Source organism: Acromyrmex echinatior, chromosome 1 (genome assembly GCF_024713525.1).
Source record: "Acromyrmex echinatior isolate Ae372 chromosome 1, ASM2471352v2, whole genome shotgun sequence".
In the NCBI taxonomy this organism is placed as follows: Eukaryota; Metazoa; Arthropoda; class Insecta; order Hymenoptera; family Formicidae; genus Acromyrmex; species Acromyrmex echinatior.
In genome coordinates, this window is record NC_141852.1 from 23309247 (window position 1) to 23336645 (window position 27399).

At 28.2% G+C, this 27399-nt stretch overlaps 5 protein-coding genes across 7 annotated transcripts; 3 read left to right on the top strand and 2 right to left on the bottom strand.

Moving 5' to 3' along the window:
- Positions 1-609: 609 nt before the first annotated feature.
- LOC105152213 (esterase FE4) lies at positions 610-6578 on the top strand. The gene is made up of 8 exons (XM_011066350.2): positions 610-975; positions 3563-3688; positions 3761-3920; positions 4414-4787; positions 5205-5376; positions 5498-5691; positions 5815-5959; positions 6091-6578. Exons 1-8 carry the CDS (start codon positions 778-780, stop codon positions 6384-6386), a joined length of 1665 nt encoding a protein of 554 aa, XP_011064652.1. The 5' UTR covers positions 610-777; the 3' UTR covers positions 6387-6578.
- Positions 6579-6636: 58 nt separating this feature from the next.
- Positions 6637-12404, bottom strand: LOC105152214 (retinol dehydrogenase 14). 2 transcript variants are annotated; one of them, XM_011066351.2, is made up of 6 exons: positions 12290-12394; positions 10967-11018; positions 10381-10656; positions 9279-9518; positions 6990-7372; positions 6637-6862 (listed from the first exon to the last, which is right to left on the bottom strand). In XM_011066351.2, the coding sequence occupies exons 3-6, from the start codon at positions 10649-10651 to the stop codon at positions 6758-6760; spliced, it is 999 nt and encodes a 332-aa protein (XP_011064653.1). In that variant the 5' UTR covers positions 10652-10656; positions 10967-11018; positions 12290-12394; the 3' UTR covers positions 6637-6757. The 2 variants fall into 2 exon arrangements, with proteins under 2 accessions (XP_011064653.1, XP_011064654.1); XM_011066352.2 differs by lacking the exon at positions 10967-11018 and having other exon boundaries at positions 12290-12404.
- Positions 12405-13228: 824 nt separating this feature from the next.
- LOC105152268 (uncharacterized) lies at positions 13229-17183 on the bottom strand. Its single transcript, XM_087411219.1, has 4 exons — positions 16690-17183; positions 16040-16324; positions 15620-15820; positions 13229-15545 (listed from the first exon to the last, which is right to left on the bottom strand). Exons 1-4 carry the CDS (start codon positions 16796-16798, stop codon positions 15235-15237), a joined length of 906 nt encoding a protein of 301 aa, XP_087267345.1. The 5' UTR covers positions 16799-17183; the 3' UTR covers positions 13229-15234.
- A 1618-nt stretch (positions 17184-18801) lies between these two features.
- Positions 18802-21332, top strand: Prosalpha2 (proteasome alpha2 subunit). Its single transcript, XM_011066353.2, has 3 exons — positions 18802-18952; positions 19419-19751; positions 20891-21332. Exons 1-3 carry the CDS (start codon positions 18912-18914, stop codon positions 21219-21221), a joined length of 705 nt encoding a protein of 234 aa, XP_011064655.1. The 5' UTR covers positions 18802-18911; the 3' UTR covers positions 21222-21332.
- Positions 21333-21907: 575 nt separating this feature from the next.
- Positions 21908-26667, top strand: LOC105152217 (vesicle-fusing ATPase 1). Of its 2 annotated transcripts, none has more exons than XM_011066354.2 (5): positions 21908-23081; positions 25244-25543; positions 25647-25831; positions 25921-26082; positions 26247-26667. In XM_011066354.2, the coding sequence occupies exons 1-5, from the start codon at positions 22956-22958 to the stop codon at positions 26362-26364; spliced, it is 891 nt and encodes a 296-aa protein (XP_011064656.1). In that variant the 5' UTR covers positions 21908-22955; the 3' UTR covers positions 26365-26667. The 2 variants fall into 2 exon arrangements, with proteins under 2 accessions (XP_011064656.1, XP_087261771.1); XM_087405645.1 differs by having other exon boundaries at positions 21908-23075.
- The last annotated feature ends 732 nt before the right edge of the window (positions 26668-27399 follow it).

A 27399-nucleotide genomic window follows, 5' to 3' on the forward strand; every position in this document is an offset into this window, starting at 1 on the left:
TTTCTCAGCATGATTACTCCAGTTTCAAACAACTCAACAGAATTTAAAAGACAGGAAAAATATCTATATATAAAAAATATTTAAAAAATTAAAAAATATAATTATTTTTGAGCTTCTGCATTTTTTAAGGAAAATAAAAATCTTTCTGCTCTTGTAAAAGAAAATTATGAGAAAAGAAAAGCTAATATAATAAAAGTGATTGGATTTTGTGCATTCTCTTTCCTGTAGTAAGATTGAATTGTAGATACATAATATCTTTCTTGTAAGGCTCGTTATATATTTCCTCATTGTTGAGGAAAATATAATAATCAATATTCAAGACAGCTCGCAATTATCATTTATATCATTTGAAAAATGTATGCCAAAAGGAAAAACCGATGATGTGAACTGTGACCGTTGGAGATAAATGTAAAGATGATTTTTGCAAGTCGCTGATTTATCTCGTTACGGATATTCATATTAATTCTCGCTTCGTTTTGGTTCAAAATCCCGTGCGCGTGCATATTTGAATTGCAAAACCGCATGACCTCACGTACGCCTTGCAGTTTGTGGGAAATATTCTCGTATGATAGTCAAGTTTCCCAGAAAAACAATTGCGATTAAGCGCGCGCATCTTCCTCCTCGCGGTTGGGTATATAAAAGTCCTCGTAGTGCCCTTGAGATGTTTTTAGTGCTCGCTGGTGCGGCACTTAACGTGCTTAACCGGTTTCACGTGTGTAAGTTTCCTACTTGCATTAAACTCGGACAGTCCAAACTGTCTTCCTCTGCAGAAATATCATGAAGTGCTTGTTCGTTATCCTCTTGAGCGTCGCTGTCGTGCTCGCCGATGACAATCTCACCGGCGAAGAACATGAAGTCATCGCTCCGATTGGAAGAATTCGCGGTTCCATCATCACCTCCAGATTAGGCAAAAAAATCTATTCTTTCCGCGGTGTGAGATACGCCGAACCGCCGACTGGACAGCAACGTTTTCAAGTAAAGCATCAGATATTGCCAGGATTGCGAAGTAACATTATTAATTATAACTGCGTTTTGTTATCCATGTTATTTTTTTTTCGACTATGTCGTGACTTTTCAGTAATGGTTATTACTTCTAATGATCTTCTACTATAGCGAAAATAAAAATTGAAATGTAATACACACCAATGTAAGATTAATTTTAAGTTCAATTTATTCTCTATCTTTTTCTAATTCTAATGCCCGTTTTATTGTAATTTAATTTAAATTTTAGTTCAACTAACTCTTCGTGTTTTTATAATTCTAAGAATTAGAAAAAGATGAAGAGTTAATTGAACCAAGATTAAATTTAAACTATTTATAAAAACGGACATAATGTCCATTTCTACTAATATAGATTAACTTTAATCTCGATTTAATTTATTTGTTTACCTTGTCTACAACTTTGCTTTAGGCAGTAAGCTATAAAGCCTTAAGAAATTGACTAATCACAGTTGAATATAAGAAAAATAATCGATTGTGATTGGTCAATTTCTTATTGGTTAATTTCTTAAGCCTACGGCTTACGACTTCTTAAAGCAAGGTTGTGGACAAAGTATTTGTCTTTTTCTAATTCTTAAATCTAAAATAAAAGATAAAAAGTAAGTTAAATTAAATTTAATCTACGTTGGTAGAAACAGACCTAAGAAGTATAACAGTATAAGTTAAACCGAGATTAAAAATTAATCTTACATCGGTGGAACTGAACTTTAGAATTAATTACTTTCCATTGATTATTTATGCTTTCGAATATTTATACATGTTCCCCGAATGCTCTGTAAAGCGAGGTCTACAATAAGATTTTAAGGCGTAAAACTTAAGCTTTAAATTCTTAGTCGTAAAAAATTGACCAATTACAATCGAATGTGAGGAAAATATTCTACTATAATCGGTCAATTTTTTACGACTTGGTACTTAAAGCTTAAGTTTTATCTTAAAATCTCATTGTAGGTCTCTTGCCACTTAAAGCAGATATGTAACATTCTGTTACGTTTCAATTCTCTTCAATAATTCATTTTATTATCGTTTCCTAAGTGTTCAAGTTTCACAAACCATGAATGAAATACTTCGGATATGCTTTTCGGCTTCAATAATTTATATCTAGAAGCTCTTTAGCGAAATGCTTTCATAAAGCATTCTGCAAAGAATGCATGATTTCAATACACTTTTTGCACACTTCAGAAATCCAACCAATTTAATGTTGGTCAACTTCCCAGAAAAAAATATTTCATATATGTATAATTACATACAATTATACATAATTATATAAAATTATGTATAATTAGATACAAAATTGATATATTTTATATAATTATATATAATTACATATATGTCCATATATATAACATTTTTTTTCCGGATTAATATTGACAGATAATGATTAATTACTTAATTTCAAATACTAAGAGCACTGAACAACATTTTTAATACTTAAAATAAGTAATTATAATAATCACTGCTACCCAGTAATGCCAATATTCTATATAATTCTTATTGATATCTTCCTAAATGTTTAATAAAGAATAAGCTAGTATATAACTAGTATATAGTGTTCTGATACGCTTAATACACATTTCTATATAACTGATAAGCTATGTTATTAGCGTTATCGCATCATAATTCCATTCTTATTTTATGTCTAATCTCTTAACGCTAAAAATAGAATGACACAATAGCGCTTCCCGAACATAACATGAAATAAAATTTAAATATTTTTTAACAAACATTTTCATAACGTATTAGTAAGTTTCTCATTACTTTTCTTTCAAATTAAAAGCTTTAGACTTTTACCACAAATGCGAAATTGCTACGTGTTTTAAGAGACGTATTATCAGCTATTACTATATCACTATATTTGCGTCATTTTATTTTTGTTTTATGCCTAATAAATAATAAAAATAAACTGACATAATAACAATATGTGCTTTCTCCGGACACAATCTATATAATTTAAAGAAATAAAATGAAATTGTGTGTGATGTGCATATAAATTACATAAAGAAAATCGATAACTTCTCAAAATGTCAAAAAAGTATAAATGAAGAGATTTTACTTAGGCATTTACGTTTCTTTATTAGAAGTTTAATTGATTTTTCATTGATTCCTTTCGCGATTTCGAACGTACATATCATGTAGTTCATACCACGCTCTCTGAACACATCGTATAAAGCATCATATATTATAGAATATTCTTGTTATGTTTTTCACACTTTTTTGTTCATTCATTTTTCTTTACACTTCTTAAAGTGTGTACACTTCATTAAAGTTAATCGTTCTGCTTGTGCTTGTCGAAGAATTTTATACTACGTTAACGCTTTTTGAAGTTCATAGTTATCGGTCCGATGTTTCAATTTTTGCCTCTTACAAATCTCGTTTACACATTCGTTAGTTTTCCCTTGCACTAGATTTACTCTTCAATTAATGCTTTATTGACATTTGTTTTACGTTTTATTTTTACTAGCAATTAAAAGCATTTTATTTTTTGATCTAGTAATTTGTTAGCAAAAATAAGACCAAAGTTTATCAGACTAGACCGAATTTTTTTTTCAATTTTATTTTCGTCTAGGTCGCAATTCCAGCGGCAGATTGGAATGATGTTTTCGATGCGACTAAAGAAGGACCTGCCTGTCCAGCATTATTCGAACAGAATATAATGGAGGATTGTCTCCGCGTGAACGTATATACAACGAAAGTGAGTCTCATGATGTACATTCACACTAGAAAAGGTATGAAGTCACTAATTGAGCAATTATCTTGATTGCAGTTACCGTCGGAGAACGATCCAGTGAAAAGACCCGTACTAGTATTCTTCCATCCCGGTGGTTTTTACTTATTCTCGGGCCAAAGTTCTAACTTCGGACCTCAGTACTTACTGGACAAAGACATCGTTCTTGTCACCGTCAATTACCGTCTCGCGTCACTAGGTAAAATCCCGCGTTTTATATACATATCTTTCCAATAATTCGGACTGCAATCTATAAAATTTCGAGCGAAATTTAAAGTTGGAAGGAAAATACCTGGGAAAAAATATTATATAAAAATGGATATATTTTATATATTAGGTGTTGGAATTAATTCGTAGCGTTTTTTAATGAAAGAATGTTATTTATTTCACATGAGCATTAAAAAAATACATTAATGAAAGTACTTCCCATCACTTGTAAAACGCTACGAATTAATTCCAACACCTAATATAATTATACATATATAATTGTATATAAAATATGTCCATTTTTTTTTTATATAATTTTATATAATTTTATATAATTGTGTATAATTATGTATAATTATATTTTTTCCTCGGGTAATGATTCGTAAAACGATTAGTTAGAATGTTATCACTATAGTAATTCAAAGAATTAAAAAGAAAAAAAAAACTTTTTTTCTTAAAAACTTGTTTGCGTTTATCCACATTAGGCTTTCTGAGCACGGGCGATTCGAAGGCACCAGGTAATGTCGGACTGAAGGATCAAGTTGTAGCGCTTCGATGGGTTCAAAGGAACATAGCTGTCTTTGGTGGTGATCCCGATAGCGTTACTATATCCGGCTATAGCGTTGGTGGAATAAGCGTGTTATTACACATGGTTTCACCAATGTCCAAAGGATTGTTCCATCGGGCGATCATGATGAGCGGCTCGATGATGATAGAACCGTATCCGACTGAACAGCTGCACGTGGCGAAGAAGCAAGCCGAATTGTTAGACTGTCCAACCGATACCACTGGCTCTATGCTGATCTGCTTGAATTCCAAACCAGTGGAGAACTTTACAGACACCATACGCAATTTCTTTGTAAGAAAGATTACATACAAGACGAGATTAATAAATGAGATCTAGTAGATAAGATTAAATATATTTAATAAACATCAATTAGTAATAACATAAAATTAATGTTATTAATGTTATTATTTCACACTTAACAATATAAATGTTATGTATAACATGTGATATATTTCATATTATATTTATATTTATTAAATGTAAAATTATCCAATAAATACCAACTAATAGTAACGCGCGTAACATAAATGTTATATGTTTCTATGTAGTTAATATTTATTGGATAATTTTTCTAATTAAAACAATAGAAATTTAGAAAAACGATATGATATCGTATAAAAAATAAAAAAAAATAAGAAAGAATAATGATTCAATATTTTCAAATGACTAGATAAACAAATATTTTTTAACGTACTACTGGCATTTTAGGAGTGGTATGGTCATCCAATCATGATATGGACACCTGTAGTGGAATCTGAGGTTCACGGCGTGGAAAGATTCCTGCCCGAACAGCCCATTGATTTAATTAGGAAAGGCAAATTCCACAAGGTTCCGTTGATTGCAGGAGTTACTAAAAACGAGTTTGACGGTGTAGTCGCTTGTAAGAATCTTTTGTATTTATATTTTCTTTGTAATTTCCATTCAATTTTTCAGTTAAAAATGATGAAATTAATACAGAAATTAATAAGTATATATAATATATTCCGCTGATCTTTTTATAGACGTTAATCAGCAACATCAACTCGGGAATGATTCGATGGTAAACGATTTGAACAAAGACTGGTATAGACTCGCACCGATTAATTTCATGTACGAACGGGATACACCTCAATCCAAAAACATAAGTACTGAACTGCGCCAATTTTATTTTGGCGACCAACCGATCGGTCCAGACACTTACGATGGTCTCGCACATGTACGTAAATTGTTATAAAAAATATAATAAAATAAAATAATACATTTGGAACAATCATTGATAAATTAAAGTACCAGCATAAATAAAATTAGGTAACTCATGTATAATTGTTTTGTATTTCAGATCAATAGCGACAGCATAGTTATATTTCCATTGCATCGTGCTGTAAAATTGATCGCAGAAAACACCGACCAACCTATTTACTTTTATATGTCTTCCTACGTAGGACGATACAGTTTTGTTATGTGGAACGAAACTACACCAAATGGTATTTCTATTTGTATTTTACTTTATGATTAAAATTCCAATTGTTGTTTTATTCTTCACGATTTGATTTTTATCTAACTTCTGTATAAATTATATGTATATCTAAATTTGTTATTTATTTTATCATTCTAGGAGTGGCACATCATGATGATTTGCAATATCTGTTCTTTATGAAAGTCAAATTCCCATTCCTCCAAAATGATGATCCGGAAATTCCTATAATGGAACTTATGACAAGCATGTGGTCGAACTTTGTTCAAACCGGACAGCCGGTGTCTCCAGCTTTAGCGGAGAATGTTACATGGGATCCATATCTACTAGAAAAAGATAACTATCTGGATATCACTGAAGAACCAAAAATGAAGACAGGGCTTTATCCTGACAGAATGCAAAAATGGGATAGTTTGTTTCCTTTAAATCCAAAATAGAAATCAGTTCAAAATCGATTTTACAACGTGTAATAGATATGTTGACTTGCTTACGTACGTCATTATAAGTAAAAGAAACATGCATCAATTCTATTACTCAATAAATGCAAATACATTTCTATAGTTTCTTATAGTTTTATATTTAAAAAAAGTTTTCTTTTCTAATAAAAACTTATTTCTGTAAAATTACAATATTTGCAAAAATATTTTTTACCATCTACTGATCAGTAAAGTTTAATTAGACAAATAATACTGGCAAATTATCAAATTATTATTAAAGTTTTAAATACAAAATAGATTTGTTATATATGTCTATATAACAAATAACAAATATATATAATATATAAAAATTTACAAAAAAATACACGCACTCAAATCTTCGGGTCTGACGATTGCAATTTTACCAGAGGCTCGCTTAATTCCCACAATTTTTTGCCTTTAGCAGGATCCTTTACAGCGTTCGATAATTTATATTCCTAAAATATATTTAGAGTGCTTAAGAAGAATTTTAAAAAAGATAAATATTTTTAGCGTCAAATTAAAAGAACCAAAGAAAGTTCTTTTTGAAAGCTCTTTTATAAAAAGATTAAAAATAATTCTTACGGCACAATCCATAAAGTATTTTCCCGAAATTTCTTTAAGTTCATCAGAAACTGCGAGATGAATAGTCGTCTGTGCGCCTTGCTCAGGTGTTTTGAAGAAAGCCTTAACTATAAGGTCCAAACCCCAGGATAACGGAGCGGGTACACTTCGCCAGATTCCACTGTCTATCATTCCAGGATGCAAACAGTTTGCTGTTACTCCCGAGCCCTCCAAACGTCGTGCCAACTCCAATGTAAAGACTATATTCGCATATTTTGACACATAATACAAATACGCTGGCAAGGTCGTTGTTGGATTGATATTGTCAAGATTTAAACACGCTAGTCGATAGAGTTCTGATGCAACCACTACGATACGACTTGATTTCGACCGTTTCAATAAATCTGCAAACAACGAGATTTCTTTGTAATAATTCATAAGTTATAAATCATAACTATAAAGAAGTTATTTTATCTGGATCAATGACGTTAATAATAATAATAATAATAATAATAATAATAATAATAATAATAACAGATATCACGCTATTTATTCTTTCTAAAGATTTTACGTAAATTGTGAAAAAACTGGACGGCATTATTATAACTGCAGTAATTTTTTTTTAGTCATCTTTATGACTACGATTATAGTCTACCCAGATAATACGTAATATATCACCTTCATGTTTAAAAGATGTCTTTTAAATAGTTTTGTTTAGATATGTATATGTGCCAACATCTTTACAATGTTTTTATGACCTCTTTTAGACATACATGTTGTCTGGGTAAACTATAAAGATGACTAATAAAAAATTAGATATACATTTGTTACCTATAGTAAACACCAATTAGCAGCAATATAGGATGCAGTCGAGTTGCCGCTACGAATGCTTCGAAGCATTTTTTGATTGATCAATTAGTAAAATTCTTTCTTCCGATTGGTTAATCAAATGCTTCGAAACATTCGTAGTGGCAACTCGACCACACCCTTAATCAACATTATATAACTGTTAATTATATATGTATATGATACAAAACAGATTTTACTTTTGATAACTTCGAAAATTCAAAATAGTAGATTTTATGTAGAGAAATTATGTATTTTACGATTTAATCCCTTCAGATCCTCCCAGATAACAAAGCATGTCTCAGCAAAATTGCACAAATCTGTGATTGCTAACAAATCTTGCTAAATTTAATTTTTTGGATTTGTCTTCAACGATTTCGAATATACCGACATTGTAGCAATATGCAGTGTATGTGTATTGACAATAATGTGTATTGTCAGCAGTTTAATAGCAAAATAGCTGCGTCAATGTTATTGCGTTGTTAACAATACGACAGTATTGTTTGATGCTGCATATTAATTATTATATATGGCAATATGATAGCAATAGTACGAATTTTGATGATGACGAGTTTAAAGTTATCGGCAAATTGCTGGCAAATTGCTACTTAATGTTATCATATCGTGAAGTAAAATTATTTAATTAAAACTTTCACCATGTTATGCTTCATAAATAAATTAATAATTTCCAATCTTCTTCAGCGATAATAGACGCAAAAAATTATATACTTATAATTAATATTGCCTACATATACAATAAAAGATCGGAAGATATAAATTTATTTTTTGCTCCAAGAAAGCCAAACTTCTCTATCCAAAATATATTTTCCCATGCCAATTACAAAGCTGGATGAAAATCATAATGTCGGTGCCTGTCACGGAAACTGCAAGTATATAATGTAAACTACTAATCCAAAGTCTTGATAGCAAGAACGTCAACAATTAAAGATTTTTAGTCAAATTATAAAATAATAAATAAAATGTACAATACGAAAAAATGTGTCGACTGTATATCGTCAAACATTTTCTCAGAGAACTTAGTTTGGCTTCCCTGGAGACTGCAAAAAATAAAATTACATCTTCCGATCTTTTATCGTATTATAGGCAATACTAACTATTTATTAGTAATTTTTGCATCTATATTATGAAGAAGACTTAAACGTATGAAATTATTATCATTTAACAATTATTGTTTGTTCTGTCGTCTCTTTAATAAATTTAACTTTTATATGAGAGATTTTTTTTGAACAACTAGCGCATTCTGAAGTTATTCCTATTCCTTCGAGCCCTTCTATTTCTTTGATTGTTACTTTTAAGTTAGGGAATCGTGATATTCAAATTTTAAATTAATGATTTAATAATTAAACACAATGTATTAATAGAGTGAACTTATTTCACTCGAATTGAACACGTCAGCGTAACAAGTAAATTAGTAAATGTGCTTTTTGCGTTATAATTTCTTACCGATTAGAAGATGCGTCAACAAAAATGGTCCAAAGTAATTGGTAGCCATAGTCTGTTCTAATCCGTCTTCCGTGATTTTTTTCTTGAAAGTTTCCGCAGTTCCGGCATTATGAATCAACACGTCTAATCTGCTTTCTTCTTGATTTATCTGCTGGGAAAACTTTCTGATCGATTGCAACGATGACACATCCAATTTGCGGACTACAATATTGCTATTGTTTGATTCTTTCACAATCTCGTCTGCATATAAAACATATATATGTGTATATCTCAGATACATCGTTTATTATAGAATATACTAAAAAAATATACTCTCGCAGAAAATATAAGGTACACATTTTATGTTAAACATTTTTAATATTTAAATTAAAAAAACAATTGAATAGGTTTTTTTAAATTAAATAACTTTTCCCAAGAATATATGAAAACATAAAGAGAAATCCTATTCTGTGCTATTGTTTCAACTTTGCGTTAGCAAATATGACATATTTGTATGCGTATTGATCTCAAATTTTTATTCATTATTTAACTTATAAGATTATTATATTACATAACATTGCATAATAAATCAATGTATTTAATGAATAAAAAAGCGTAGAGAATTATGTAAATAACCCAAATATATTTTACATAATAAACATATGTAGCGATAAAATCTTTGTTTAATAAGTCTTTGCTTAATAAATTTTTTGATTTGCAATCATAAGTGACATCATCATCTCTAAGCTAGTTATATAAGCTAGTTCGCTATTTCATTTATTGACAATTCATTTGCAATAATACCATAATTAAATCACAATGAATTAAATTTAGTAAATTGTATGAAAAAATTTATTTCATTTATCGACAATTCATTTGCAATAATACCATAATTAAATCACAATGAATTAAATTTAGTAAAAAGTATGAAGATAATAATTTTATAGTATATTTTACACCTACATAAATTTGCATAACTTTCTAAAAGAATAATTAAAACAAATTTTTTCATTCAAATGAGAATTTTTAAGAAAGAAAAATGAGGCGAAGATAATAATTATTTAATTTTTATCGTGACTACTTTTATTTAAAATAAAATATAATGTTATTTTAATTACGAAACCTTTTAATTGATTAGCAGTATCCGTGTTTCTGCATGCCATAATAATCCTCGCGCCTCTCTTGGCAAGATCCCTTGCTGTTTCCTTACCAATACCGGAGGTACATCCGGTGATTATTATTGTTTTACCATCCATTCGGCTTTTGCTCTTGCAAATGCCTAAAGTGCAGAAAACGTACAGACGAAGACCGGCCAGGAACAATATCGCACTACTTGATACAATTGCCGCGGTCCAGTAAAACAGCGTCGTGCAAGGAATGCTAGTCAATATCATGGTATCTAAATGAAATATAAAATAGAAAAATATCACATTAAAATTAAACATTAATTACACTTATTGCATATAACATTACTTGTAAATATATCACATTACTTTACTAAAAAATATTCTACTAAAAAATTTTACTACATAATTTTATATTACATTTTTTATTAAAAAGAAAAAGAAAAAGAAGAAAATCATAAGAAAAAAGAGAAATGTTACAGATACATTTAAAATAGCAAAATTAATAAAAAGCTAATTGAGTTAAATTAAAAAACTTATGCTAATTTTAGTAATATTAATTTCTTAAGTAGTGAATCTTATTACCGATTTTACAAAAAGAGAAAGTCTCGACGTGCGTCTTCTTGAATTTTTTATCCTAAGGAAACACATTTTGCACTTATATTTTTCTAGCTTAACTAGGATGAGTCGAAAGTATATCCGGATTTTATGTGACAACAAAGCGTACAAGAAGGTTAACCATTATATACCATTATATTTTGCAGCTATTGAATTTATTTTTCAGTATGATTTACTTAATGCGCTTCGTTAAAAACCGAATAAGTCAATGAAATAGTTTTATTTGAGATGTACGATATAAAAAATTACTTTTCGTTAAATGATGAATATAATCTTATTCTAAGAACAATCAATTATAATCAATTGTATAATAAGTAAATTTCGAAGTAAAATAAAATCAATTAATTTACGAAATTATTTTAACTAAAATCATGTGCAAGATAATATGTACAGTAAACATTATGTTTTTATAATAATATATAGTAACAAGAAATAAAAAAGGATGACACAGTTCAAGTAGATAAAAACTATGTTATTGTGTGATCACAAAATAATTGCTAATATTACCTATTTGTTTGATTTATTATTTTACACATAGTAACAAAGTTTATAAAAAGTTTAATTATAATATTTAACATAATTGTAGAAATCCTCTTCCTTCTTGAGAAAACCAATTATACTCTCCTCTATTTCTTGATTATGCAACAAAATTACTCAGCTAATGAACAAATTGATTTTGTCAAGCTTGGCGTTGAAAATAGTTCACTTGAATTCATTTGTCTATTTTCTCTTTTTTCCATGATATTTCTGTTTCAATTAATCCAATTTGAATACGTCATAAATATAACACTTGTAGTTTTAATTGAACTTCTTCCACGATTCTTCTCTCCTTTTCACTCCATGTCGAAGAAGAAAAGAAATAAATTATGCAAGAAGTTAAATTAAAAAGAATAGATTTATAATTTTCCTTCAAATCTATTGCAAACCATATTAAAATCTATATAGACCATATTAAAATATCTATAGATATCTATATATCTATATAAATCTCTGATGAAAGTATAAGTACAGATTTTTTTCTAAGCGTAATTATCAGACATTCGTATTACAACAACTTTGGCTTTGATTACATTAAAGAGAGCTTCTTATTGTTAAATTTTAATCAAAATATCGATCAAAAATATCTAAAGAATTATATAATGTTCCTATTGTCCTGTGATATCTTTAAAATAAGTAAAATGGTATTTGTTTATGTCTTATAGAATAAGTTATTAATAAATCTTCTAATGGCTATAAACATGTACTGGAAGGAAAGATCGAATATATATGTTTTTTTATAATCATACTCACATTCGCTATAGCAGAATTCTCATTAAACCTCTCCGGTATTTCGTGTGCCGTTATGATCCAAGAGCCGGTATACTACTGACATTACGGTCTACAGACCCCTTTCAAGTATAGGTGAACGGACAATATCGATATCCCCACCTTTCGCGGTGAGAAACGATGATGAGAAAATGGCCTTGATGCATAACTTTCTTGGACAACTTTTGACGGTCCAATTTCACATGTTCTTGTTTCAATAAATAAGCTTGAGACCATTTCAAACTAGAGATAAAAATAACTAAAAAGATTGGAAACTTTGATTAAAAGAACCTAATAAAAACTCATTTTTTACCCGACATTAAAAGTTTTTTAATCAAATATGTATGTAAATTTTTTGGACACACCTTTGATATCTTATTATTATTCTAAAATTCAATTTTTGCATTTATCCAAAAGATTTCTGTAGAATAACTAAATAATCAAAATGTAATATGATTAAATGTCAATCTATAAATATATGTTTATAGTGAATTCAGTCACTCGCACTGCGTCATATATATAAAGCAGCTTTTAACGTGTATTAATTTAACGCAGTGCGAGTGATTGAATTATATATTTATATATATGTATATACATAAAATATTTAAATAATTTAATAATGCAGTGACGTAATTATAATAATTATAACAATGAAATAATAAATATATATATATTTTGTTAAAGAAAGGCATTCACTAAAAAATCGATTATTGTAGCAATTGTTTAGAAGAAATTTTGGAAATATGTACTTTTACATTATTTTTAATGCTAAATTGAATAGTATAAAAATAAATTAATTTAAAAATGATTTCCATATTTGAAACAAATTTAAAAATATAATTAAATCATAAAAATTATAATTAAAAATCTAATTAAATCGTAAAACGATATGTCCCTATTTGTTGATTATTCCTCATATAGTAGGGAAAATTAAATCAGTAGTAAAAGTTAAACTTTTATCACATTTATATTTTTCTTTAAAAAGAAATTTTTATTTTTTCAATCTTATATTTAACACAAAGTATTTTGTAATTCTGACAACATATAGCTTTAGAATAAATATATATATCCGTATGTCACAGATGCTTTCAAAAACGTTGCTGCTTTCAAATACTCTTGCAACCTTAAATATTACGAGAATATTGCAACAATATGTTGCTACAAGTTTTATGCCATAGAGGAAAAAAAAGACTTGGAATGAAAAATATTTGAGTGAGTTTAATATTAATTTACTTGCAGTTTATAGTACACTTTACTAAAATTTTTTTTTTAATTTCCTGCATTATACACGTTTAGGTCTTCTTTCAGCTGTGCAGTTTGTTTATCTTTCTAACACGTTTGTACTTCATTGATATTTTTTCTTCTGAACATATCCGCTTTTTGTCCCGCTTTTGTTCGATTTCTATTGATGTAGCGCTCATTGTCATTTCAGAATTATTGAAAGACTTTGCTATTATTTTCCTATTTTTCTTTAAGATATTTTTCCAAAAAATTATCTTGTTGAAGCTACACGATTGCTGAAACTGCGTTTATGAATATAAAGATTTTAGAAAAATAATAACAAATGCTTTTAATGGTTCTGGACAATAAGTGCAACATCAGTGGAAATCGGGAAAAAGCGGGACAGAAAACGGATGTATAATAGATATGAAAAGAAAGTGTCAGTGAAATGCAAATGTGCTAGAAAGATAATACGAATTGCAGTTACATAGAAAACAAGCTTTGTGTTAAGAAGAATGCCTAAAAGTATAGTGCAAGAAATTAAAAAAATGTTTAATAATGAAGTAAAATATTATAATCGTTTAAATATATATAAATATTTTTTATTTCGAATACTATTATTAGCAATTATCCGTTCTAAAATTATATATCAAATAGCACTGTAGTGTTTGCAAAAGCGATTATATACGCTTTTTTAGCGCTTTGTTAACGCTTTATAAAAGTTGTGTGCAACTTGATATTTTAATATTACAAATCGTAAATACTTTGTGTTAAATATAGACATACCGAAAAAATAAAAATTAATTTTTTAAAGAAAAATTTTATAACTGCAATAAAAGTTTAACATTTTGACTTAATTTTTTTACTACATACAATGTAGTATACAATGTGTTTCATACAAAACCGAATTCATTATTAGATTCAGTATCGAAAAAAAAAGTTATCATTCAATTTATTTATAGACATCGCAACAACGATAAGATATGCCTTAATATTTAAAAACATAAATGTAAAGAAAAATGTATTAAATAATATTGAATTAAGTAGATACTAAATGTTTTAATGATGAATATAAAAAAAAAAAAATCTGTATCTTTTTTTAGAAGTTTGAAATTTAAAAACAATTTTTTTTATCGCAAACACATTTTTTATTCAAGATTTTATTTTAAAATCTTGAAATTTATTTTTTCATGTTTATAAATAGAGTATATTAATAGAGACACGGGTAGCGTCTCGGCGCTAAGCAAACAAAGTATAAATATATGTCTTCAAGTGTGGCTCTCGACATTACTCATTATCCTTTTTCTATAATTAAACTGAAAATTTTAATTAAATTGAAAATTAAATTTAAGAATAAATTACTAATTCATCAAATCGTTTGAAGAAGTCAAAAGAATGATTTAATACGTAGTAATAAAAAATTACAATATAACACTTCTATTCCGTTAAAAAATACACTTTTTTTATTAATCGGAGCATGGTTTATTTATCTAAAGTAGTTGTTTAGCTGACAAATTAAATTGTATTATAATAAAATTTGATTCTTGATTTCTTTTCTAAATATGGCCTAATTTAAATGAAGACTTATGACATGATATAGAGAATGTGTACCTTGCTACATGTAATATAATAAATAATATATTAAATTTCATTAATTTTTTATTTCTAATTTCATAGTTAAGATTGCAATTTTGCACTACCACGGATGTTTAATTCGTTTTGGCTTCGTGAAAATTGTGCGATCGCGAGCGTAATTTAACGTGTGCGCCCTCGATTGATTGCGATTTCGCTGATTGATCCATTTCGACGGCGTTTTGCAAGATTTGCGCCGCCAGACTGGAGATGCGCAGATCCTTGAGCTTCATCGAACTCTCCAGATATGCGATCTTGTGATTCAAAGTGCTTATCACTTCTTCCTTTTCACGCAGCTCCTGTTTTAACTCTGCGTAAATTGTACGTTGCACATTTTCGTCGTTTGCATCTTCAATCCTCTTCGTCGTAACATTCGCGAGCGCATCGCCTTTAAACGCGTTTGGAAATTTATTCATATTTGATCAATTACAAATTGTCTCACTTATATATCAAATATCTCACGCTTGAAACGAGGAAGTGTGCAATAGTTAAAGATATTCCATATACGAAAGAAGCAAAAAATCCAACTGAAGACGTTGAAAATCCCTCGTTTCAGACACATAAATTTCGATGATTTAATTTCACGAGTTTCGTAATCAGTTTTTAGACTTTCTACTTGCAGTTTGAGGTAGCTGTCTGACGAGCTATCTCCAATCTTCTCTTCTATGGAAAGTACGATAAAATTAAAACCAAACCCATATAGTAAAGATTACAACAACATTGCTCCAACATTGCAAGTTACTACAATGTTACTGGAATTTTGCTGTAATATTGCCAGAATGATATATTCGCTGTATGCGAAACGAAACAATAATGTATAACTAGTCAAACAGGTTAAACAAAAATGTGATTATTTAATATATGATGTCTGCGCTTCGTTGCCTTCTACATTGCTTTCTACATCTTTGAGTTTCGGTTTATGCATCTCAACGCCGTCCCTCAGAACTTTCACTCTCAACTTTGTTAAGAGCTTCTCGACTGCGCCTTGTGACCCGTTCGCCAGTTGATGAATAGTGTCACTGCTCAATTTTATATCAAGTTTTGCGAGCACTTTTCGATTTAGCATCTTCCAGTTCTCCCTTTTTGTATTTATGCCATTCGCCGGAACATAATTGTGAAGCTCCACATGTCGGGGATAGTATAATTTTAGAACCTCCGCCGTAAGAACTATCAAGGGATATAATAATTTAATTAGGTTCATTCCTATACTGATATAGATTGAATATAATTTACTTGATTTAATTTATACTCTTCAGCTTTTTCTAATTCTTAGAATCAGCAAAAGCTAAGAAGTAAGTTGAATCAAAATTAAAATTCAATCAAACCTCTAAATGATAAAATTATTAATTTTCTGTCATTTAATATATAGAAAAAAATCAAATAATTATATAGTTGAAAATTTTGCTTTAAGTAGTTCTGCTTGATTGAATTAATTACATTAAATTAATCAAGATTTAATTGCGGTTGGTTTAAAATTTATCTCTGAAGAAGAGAAAATCGTCTCTGAATTAAAAAAAACTCGGCGAGTTTACCGGCATCCGAAAAATCCCTCGTTAAGTTTCTCGCGGGTCTCGAAAATGGGATGCCATCGATCCATTCGATGAGCTCCTTATTGTCGATCTGCACCGTGTCACCAATCATTTTTCCTTCTACTTATTAACAATCCGAGTCAATTCATATTTGGATCAGTTTATTCATCACGTTTCGGTGTATCGAGTGGAGAATCGACGAGGAAACTTTGAATCATGCTGTCATCTGGTTTCCCTTGTGAGGCAGAGCAGAATCGCTCGTCGAAATCATGCGATATATTGACAACTTAATGGGCAATGTTCCTTTATTTTAAATCAATCACGAAAATAGGTGATAAAATATAAAGTATTAAGAAATATCTTCGAGATGGGTTATAATTAAATGTTGGAAAAGAAGAAAAATCTAAAGGAGTGTAATAGATATGTATTTTGAGAGGAGATAAACGGAAAAAAACAAAAACAAAAAGAAAAAAATAGAATAAAATGGAGAAAGTACACATGGCAAATCTATATGTTTTACAATAAAAACATGAAATCAATAATTATACATATATGTAAATATAATATTTATTAAGTTATACTTATAATATTATCTTTATTTACTAGTATTAAAAAGTAAGGAAAATGATAATATAATTTATTTGCTTTTTTTATATTATTTTTAGATCATTTTGATATCATATTTTTTTATAAGCAAGAATATATAATGCATTTACTGTTTTAATTTAGTAAAAAAAGATGTATACAAATGTATAATAGCAAAGTTTTAGTTACGATCGTACATATTAGATTTTTAAATATGAACAATTTTATATATATATATAAAATGCATACATGAAGCAATTCAAAGTTCCATATTTTGTTCTATTTTTCCATACAATCATATATTTTATTAAATAAGAATATTTGCTTTCTAGTAAAATATTTTTCATGTATGAATATAAAAACATATATAAACATACATAAACATAATTAAGTTAATAAACAGATATTAATAAATATATTTAATTATGTATGAGATATCTACACATGTTCATACATCCTTCTTTCATTTTAAAATTACTTTTTAATGTACTACAAATAATAATAATAATGAGAAAACATCAAAAATAATTAAAAAAAAATTTTCACATTGTTTATTTTAGAAAAAAAATGAAGTTTAGAGAAATGTAAAAGAATTGCTCATATATAATTGCATGTAAAATTATACATAGTTATATATAAGCAAATTTTTTTACATTTTTCCAAACTTGTTTTTTTTCTAAAACATGGAAATTTTCCTGTTAACTATTTTTGATGTTTTCTCAATATTATTATTATTTTTAGTACACTAAAAAGTAATTTTACAAAAGAAAGAAAAAGATGTGGACGTATTTCGATGTATAATTATATATGATTATGAATATTTTATGCATGTTTAGTTATGTTTGTACATATTTATACATACTCAGCAAACGAAAATGGATTGAAAACTGCTTTTCTGCTTTAATTTCTATTCAGAATTTTGAATTTAGCAATATTCACAATGCATAGAAATGGCTATTATTTTTATACAATTACTCAACAGGATTGAAAAACTGCATTTCCTATTCAGAATTTTAAAATAAGCAGTATTCACGATGCACACAAAATATTATAATGTTACTTTAGATTGAAAAACATAGAAATATATTCCATGCCATTTCTATAAATGAATAAAAATGTATTCAAGATTGAGAAGGAATAGATATTTGTTTTATGCAATTCTTATAAATGAATAAAAATGCATTCAAGATTGAATAAGATTCATTTTAATATTCATGAATCCATATTTCTGAAAATCTGTATTCATCAAAAAAAAGTATTCGTTATTTAAAATATATACGCATTCGGATAGAAAAAAATTTCAATCCATTTTAATCCATTCTCGTTTGCTGGGTAATTATTAAATTTTACGCTATTGCAAGCGTAATTAATTATAAAAAATTTATTCACAAGTTATATATAAATTAAATTTTGTCATTTTTTAATAAATTTTTAAATAATATAAAGCATGAGAGAGATACGCGCGAACATTTTCAAAGTCATGTATGTTATTTTATCTAGAGATATTTCTAGGAACATTTCGAGTACAATTCTGGTATCATTGTCGAATCAAGTGTAGTACACTGTGATACAGTATAGGTGCATTAGCTTGATAGTGCTGTGTCACCGTATATTGCTGCAAAGAGTGCAAAGTGATTATCATGGCTTCTGAACGATATAGTTTTTCGTTAACAACCTTCAGGTAAATATATTTACAGTAATCATAATAATCGCAGTAATCATAATAATCGCGTACGAAACAGCACGTTTCACGCCAATATTCCGTATCTGTAGTAAAAGAAGGGTGCCACTGAAAACAGATTAAACAGTAACCTAACCTCTTTCTAGATTGGGCTTACACGTGGTACATTCTCTATTTATTGAATAAAAATTTTTGTCTTAATTAATAGCATCTTATTAATATTAATCTCTTATTGACAAATATATAAATAATCATTTTGTTTGAGTATATTTTATTTGAAAAAGCTAAACATATCATATGACAAAATGACTCTCAAATTCTTGGAGTACAAGTATCAAATCTAAAAATACAAGATCGTATAATTGATCATCTAAAAATTATATAAATAACACAATAACAAATAACATAATATTCATAATAATTTGTATATTATGTAATTCATATATCGATTAATTGTGTTTTACAGTCCATCAGGCAAGTTAGTGCAAATAGAATATGCCTTAGCTGCAGTAGCCGCCGGTGCACCGAGTGTGGGCATTAAGGCGTTAAATGGTGTTGTTCTGGCTACGGAAAACAAACATAAATCCATTCTCTATGATGAACACAGCGTCAGCAAAGTCGAAATGATTACAAAGCACATCGGCATGGTTTACAGTGGTATGGGTCCAGATTACAGATTATTAGTAAAACAAGCACGGAAAATGGCACAACAATATCTGCTAGTATATCGAGAACCTATCCCGACTGCACAACTTGTACAACGCGTTGCAATGGTCATGCAAGAATACACGCAATCTGGGTGAGTTATAGCAAATACAATTACTTGTACTATATACTAGATTAATGCATAATAAAAGCTGCTGTTCATTGGCAAAGATAAATGTGAAGGTATACAAAGTGTTTGATAAGTAACGATAAAACTCGAATAGGGGTAGAACGAACTAAACTGAGTCGAAAAGTCCTCTACCATTTATATAAAGATTATGTGTTTCTCAGGTTTTCTTCGTGTCCAGATCCATTCTTGGAATGCCAACGTTTCGTGAACCTTGCAGTTCCTTGCTCTACCTCATCAGGGTGAGGAGCAGCTACGCTGCTTCTCCAAGCCATTCTTTTTATTACCGTTCATTTTATAATACTCTATCATTTTGCAATTTTCGCAATAGTTAATAAGATATCAATTACTAAAAAACATCAAGTATTGATTTCCAATAATTTTTTAATCAAGTACTATAAATTTTACAGAAAAACAGCAAGAAACAAAAATTATTTTCTTCTCATAGAGTTCTAAGAATTTTTTCAAAATTTTTTAGTACCACATATTGATAAAAATAATTGTCAATGAGAAAATGCAGTACTAAAAAGTTGATAAAAAATGTTTTTTTAATTCATAGAGCTCTATAATACTTGAATAAAAAATAGTCATGCAAGAATATACATAGTTGATAGTACTTGAGTAAAAAAAACCAATATTCGACGATTTTTAATAATTAATATCTTGTTAATTATTGCGAAAATTGTAAAATGGCAAAAGACTTTCAAGTCTTAAATTTAGTTTAGTCCGTTCTACTCCTATGCGAAAATTTTATCGTTATTTATCATGCACCCTGTATATTTTGATTGATTAATTATTTGGTAATGATATTGCCACATTATTTAACATGTATTATTTCATTATCGAAATTATATTGATTATATTATGCCACTGCATTTAAATACTTTATATAAAGCAGCATTTAATGTGTACTAATCTAGTGTAGTATGAGTGATTCAATTCACCATTAGTCTTCAACTATGATTTGTATTTGCTCTTAAATTTTAAATATAAATTATTTTTAAATGTTAAAAAATTATTTGATTGAATACATACAGATATGTAGGATATCTCTAGTTATAATAAGAGATAATTAGACAATAATTATTGTCATTGCTAATTTATAGAGGTGTTAGACCTTTTGGAGTATCTCTTCTGATCTGTGGTTGGGACAATGACAAGCCATATCTATTCCAATGTGATCCATCTGGCACATATTTTGCATGGAAGGCAACCGCGATGGGCAAAAACTTCGTTAATGGCAAAACGTTCCTCGAAAAGAGGTATAGTGAGGATCTGGAATTGGATGATGCCGTTCATACTGCCATCTTGACGCTAAAAGAAGGTTTTGAAGGACAGATGACTGCGGACAATATTGAAGTCGGTATTTGTGACGCGAACGGATTCAGAAAATTGGATCCATCCAATGTGAAGGATTATCTCGCGAATATTCCTTAAGCTTATGTGTAAACTTCTTTTTTTTAATATATTCTTGGATTACTTCGTAATCGTTAATAAATTTGAATCAAGTTCTTGCAATAAATGTCCTTTATCTATAAAGAAAAATAATTGTGCTTTTTTTCATAACAATTAAAATCGTATTAAAGAAATTATAATAGTTTATATAGTAAGACATATATCTTATAACTATATGTATGACTATATAAACTATTATAATTTCTACTATATCTTATAACTATATAGATATATTAAGAATTAGCTTACATTTCTGAAGATGCTTCTAAACTTGATTGATCAATAGTTCATTTTAATGCAATTTAATAATACATTAGTTTATGATTAGCGTCTTTTGTTACTGTCCGATACTTATTACTCATCAGTTTTTCCAAATTTTTCATTAATTTTTACAAAATTCTTCTAGCCTTACATCTCAATTCTTTGTAAAATGTGTATAAGACTCATGGTTGAAAATCGTGCTAAGACCAGGATCCGTATATAACTCGAGATTTACAAACTATGAGTCGACTATTCTCGTATGGAACCATACGTTACACAAAATTTAGTAATATATAATTATTAACATTCTTTATTCCTCATCATCGTTATCATCAAAGACATTACAGTTTAAGTTGTTCAGTTCTTCAATTGTTCAATTCTATGATAGGAAGTCATTCTTGGCACTCTATATATCTATAAAATTTATAAGGATCAAAAATCGAATATTTTGCCTATATACATTAAAAATTTAATTTTTACATATTTTGTATTCTCATATCTCGTTTCTACGTATCGCAGTCTCGAATGTTTCGAAGACATTTTAACGCAAAGTAACAATAAAACACTCAAAAATCACATCCTGACAAGGGGCTATGAATATAGATAATAAAAATTTTGATAATACATATTAAATAAATGTAGAAAAAAGCATGTACAAAAGTGGGAACGCGCATGTATTGGAAAATCGTGCAATATATATGTAGAATGAGAGAGCTTCTTTGGTAAGACTTTAAAGTTTAACAAAAGATGTAGAATCAAATATATTGGGTCATCTAAAAAGTATCCGCAGTACTTTGTCACTAGATATATGACCATCAACACACATCTAGTGACAAAAAACCGCGGATACTTTTTAGATGACCCAATATAACAACCTGAATTGGAAAATGCTTTGCTATTGATTGACGTTATACGTTCTACCAATAGGAGAGCACAAAACATCACTAAGGTTAATGCAAACTCGATCGGACCGAAAACGTTAAGAGTTTCGATTTTATCTTTGATATCGTGACACCTACGGGTATTGGAAAGTTTTATTGGAGAGCAGAAGAATCTCAATTCCTGTTTTGTCTATTGTCCGGATTGACTTTGCTTTGAGTATTATATACTCTCTATATATAAAGAAGTCTGTTGAAGTCAGTTCCTGTTTTCCTTTTATAATACAAGCATCGATTTGATCATTGTTGTATCAAAAGATTCGTCAGGTATAGACGTTAAGATTTTTGTAAGTTTTTGACTGAAAACTAATTGCCTCTTCTACAATTGTGTTCTATAATTCTGTATTTATTTGATAATATTTATTTGATAATATTTATCTGTGGAGGGAAAAAACTATTACTAGCCGTATCTCTAAGTGTAAGGAGCTTTTTAGATAAAAAAAAATACAAATCTCAAATAAATCGTCAAGTGTTTAAATCTCTAAATTTTAAAAAACAAAAACATAATAATTTAAATATGGAAAAAGAACATAATAATTTAAATATGGAAAAAGAACATAAGTTAAATTTGGAAATTGAAAGTGAAGAATCTTCTGAAGAGATAAGTTCTAGAGAGGGAGAAACTCCATTAACTTGTGTAAGGGTTAGTTTTGATTTTGAATATATATAAAATATCGTGCGATATTATTTAACGAAAATATCGAATGTTCATAAAAATAAAAAGATGAAACATGTGAGTGCGGTTCGCGCGATCAAGGTTACGTTCGAAAACACCATCCGAGTATCCTTGTATATTATTTTATATTTTATATTGTTCACCGAATGTTAAGGATGTTTTATATATTTTTTCAAAATGATAAAATTATGAAAAAATTACAGATTCTAAATCACGTTTAAAAATAATGCGACAAATTTAGTGACGATTCACTATCTGTATCGTATTTATTTTAATAAATAATAGTATTTTTTTAATCCATGCTCTAATAAAAATATATGGAAATGTACCTTATAAAATAAATGATGAAAATTTCGACCGCAAGCATGGCATAGCAGACTGATGAGCGCACTGATTTATTATGCCAGAGATCCCGGATATTGATTTCTACCGGGTATTCAATCCCGGTAGAAATCAAAATATTTATGTTCGTGTCTTCTCGGAAAAGGCCGGCAACCTTCCGCGAAAATATTCTTGCCCAACAAACATTTCTCGAAAAATCCGCCGTTTAGAACTGGCGCGTCATTAAAATTAAAGGTTCCATATACTTATGGCAATTGAATAATCTACGTGTGTCCCACAAGCATATGAAAGAGATGTAACACAGATCAGAGGCCTAAGAGAAGAGAAGAGAAGAGAAAAATTTCACTTTTTAATATAAGTACATTATGTATTCAAAATTATTTACGTAGAGTAACATTGTAATGCATGAACTAGTTGTCCAGTATATAAACAACATATTTGTTCTAGATCTTTGTAACTAATCACAATGAAACTTTGCATAGATTATTTTGAATATTTAAAGTGCTTACAGAAGAAAAACGTAATTTTTTAATAATTTTTAAAATTTTAATTTTTAACAATAAAAATAACAAAATAATAAATTACAAAAATGTGTTATTAAACAAAAATCTTATTCGTACAACTTTCATACGTATATAGTTTATTGAAGTGTAAATAATTAAATATATTTCTAAATTTAATTTTCTTTGCAAGGATTGTACGTCTAATATCATCCTTAAACACGAAGCTACTCTGATTGTGTTTCCGAATATGCCTCAAATTATTTATTTTTTTATACACATTTAAACTCGTCATTTTGGCCGTGATTGCAAGATGAAATTTGTGATCTAAAAATTATGTATTTTTGTGTAAAATTAGTCGCTGTAAACAAAAATGATCAAGTTAAAGCGATCGAAGTAGAACGAAATAGTAAAAAAATGCATTTTTAATCGAACTCAAATTTCTGTCTTTTTTGAGATTTTCTACGATTTTATTTTGCAAATATTAATGAAAAAGATGTGATAATTAACCTTTTTTTAAATAAAAATTCCGAAAATTCGAGAAATTTGAACGATTTTTGACATAAAATGCATTTTTTGACATTCCATTTAAATGCTTTCCGTTTAAAGTGAATTTTAAACGTAAAATATTTAAAAAAAATATATATATATATCACGAAAAACCATTTTGCATTTGAAAATTATTTAAAATATCTATTTATCCATTTTACTTTAAAAATGGATTGGAAAAACCTATTTTGCACTTAAATATATTTTTTTAAAGTATTTTATATTTAGCATTTTAAATGAAATTTGAAAGGCATTTTATCCAGCCTTATAGATGAGAAGCTTATGATAACTAGAAGCAATTTTTTCTATACATTGGAGCACAATTAAACCAGTAAGTGATCAAGGATCGAAAATTTTTATTGTTCATTAAATGAATAAACAAATAATTTTTATTATTTATTGATTATTCTTACAATTGAACTATTTTATCAATTATAATTAAAATATCATCTAAGTTATTCTCGTCTATGTATTCATTTAAGGCTTTTTTTGTCAAAAACTTCAAATTTCTTGAATTTCTAAAATTTTTATTTTTTTTTTTTAAATAGTTATCACATCTTTTACAAAGAAAATGAAATACAAAAAAAAACAAATTTAAGTTCTACTTTGATTTAATTTTATCAATATTGTTTGTAGCAACTAATTTTACATGAAAATACATAATTTTTAGATCGTAAAATATAATCTTGCATTTATATAAGATCTATAATAGCTAAATGTTATATTCATATCTTTTAGACTTTTCCTACAGATACAGTGACTGAAGCATTAAGTGAATGGTTAGACCATAAGATTATTATTTGGGATGCGCTGATAACTGATATTCTTGAAAATGGCAATTTTTGCATTAAAGTTGCTCAAGCAACTGGATTCTTTTCTGTTCTTTTGATAGGATTACCAAAGAGTGGAAAAACAACGCTTGCCGCACAAATTGCAAAAAAATCAAACTTCTCATTTGTTAAAGTTATTACACTTGAAGACATAATCAATCTTGATGAATTTGATAATGAATCTGCAAAATGTCGTTTTATACGAAAGGTATGATATACTCGTTTTGTATTACACAAGTTTATAAGTAAATTCTGTAATCACATATTTGTAGTAAAGATTAGAATAATCGCTTATTATTTGTACATTTTAGGTATTCGACCAGGCATATGATTCGGCGTACAGCTGCATTTTAATTGATAATATTGAACGTCTACTGAGTTACTGTCCAATTAAATCAAAGTATTCTATTCTGACATTGCAAACATTTTTGGTGTTATTAGAGAAATCGCCACCGCCTGGTCATCGACTGTTGATTTTGTGCACTTCTAGTTGCCAGTAAGATAAGAACTTTCTTGGCGAGAGAGAAAAATAATTAATAAATAAACAATGAACAAACGTATTCTTAATGTATTTCTTTTTTACAGACAATTTTTAAACGATGTAGAATTAACTTTTACATTTAATACCATTCTTTTTGTGCCTAATTTAACAACCATTGATCATGTATTAAACGTATTGGAAGAAGTTAATCTCTTTTCAAAACATAAAATGGCTTCCTTTCGGGCAAAGCTTCAAGGAAAGCAACAGTATGATATATGAAAACTTTAATTTTATTAAGACAATATGTGTGATATCCAATAATGTAGTAGATATAGCGAATATTTTGATAGATATTGTATCATTATGAATTTCTCATAATATAAATACTTTTTCTTTATATATTTTATTGTTATACATTTTATGGTTTCAGAATATTCATTGGTATTAAAAAATTACTTCGCCTAATAGACTTAGTACGCCAAGTGGAACCAAGTGACAGAGTCGAAGAATTTTTTACAAAACTGGTGGAAGAAGGTGGTCTACAGTAAGAGTTTGTTTTGAATTGTATCAATGACATAATTATTATTACTATTATTATATCATATATGTTTTATTGCTTGATAAAAAAATATATTAAAATAAATCATGTTCTTTTTTAAAACACTATCTTTTTCACAATTTTTGTTTTGATATTATTCGCTAATAATAATTTTGTACGATTTTTTTTCGTACGGAAGACTATATGAAAATAAAAACAAAACAAAAATTTTAATCCTTTTTAACACTACTACGTAAATTATAAGTAACACAAAATACATATATTTCAAATACAGCCTTGACCAAAAAATAAAGGCACCTATTTTTTTACTAAAATTTTTTTACCTGTATTGTTTTCTGTTAATTACCGACATTATACATAAGTTTAAAGATTCATGAAACAAAGGATAATTCACTCCAAATGGTGTAAATAAATTTTTAAACAAATATTAAATAGTGATTAATAACGAGCTTATTTTTGGCCAAAGTTTTATATATAAAGCATAATTATTTTGTTATAATCTTTTTGTAACAAAAGAAAGATCTTAGAAGACCTTAATTGTATAATATGTAATTAACAAGATGAAATTCTATTTGAGAATAACAATTAAACTTGCATTGGCATTTATCTGAGTATTACAGCAACTATTACTTTCTAGATTAATATATAAAACGTAAGTACCAACTGCGTTGACATGTATTACTTATATATAAAAATAATGTTTTTTTTTTTTTAATACGGATTGTCCCGCTTTTTCCACAGAAACTATGTAGCTATATACACTCAACTTGAAGTAGAATTTCAAAGAAGCAAAAACGGATCAATCTGTAGAGGCCCTCCACTATTCCCCCGATTATAATCGACGGTCATCTTTTATTTACGTATTTAAAAAAATGGGGTAGTTTTGGCTCAAATTTTTATAATATCCAAACAGCACGTTTATCAGATTCAGGATAAGATATTTTAGAAACGTCTTAAAAATATTTAAAAATGTTTTATGTCCTGGTTGTGGATACGCAAACTGTTTACGTATTTTACAAAATTT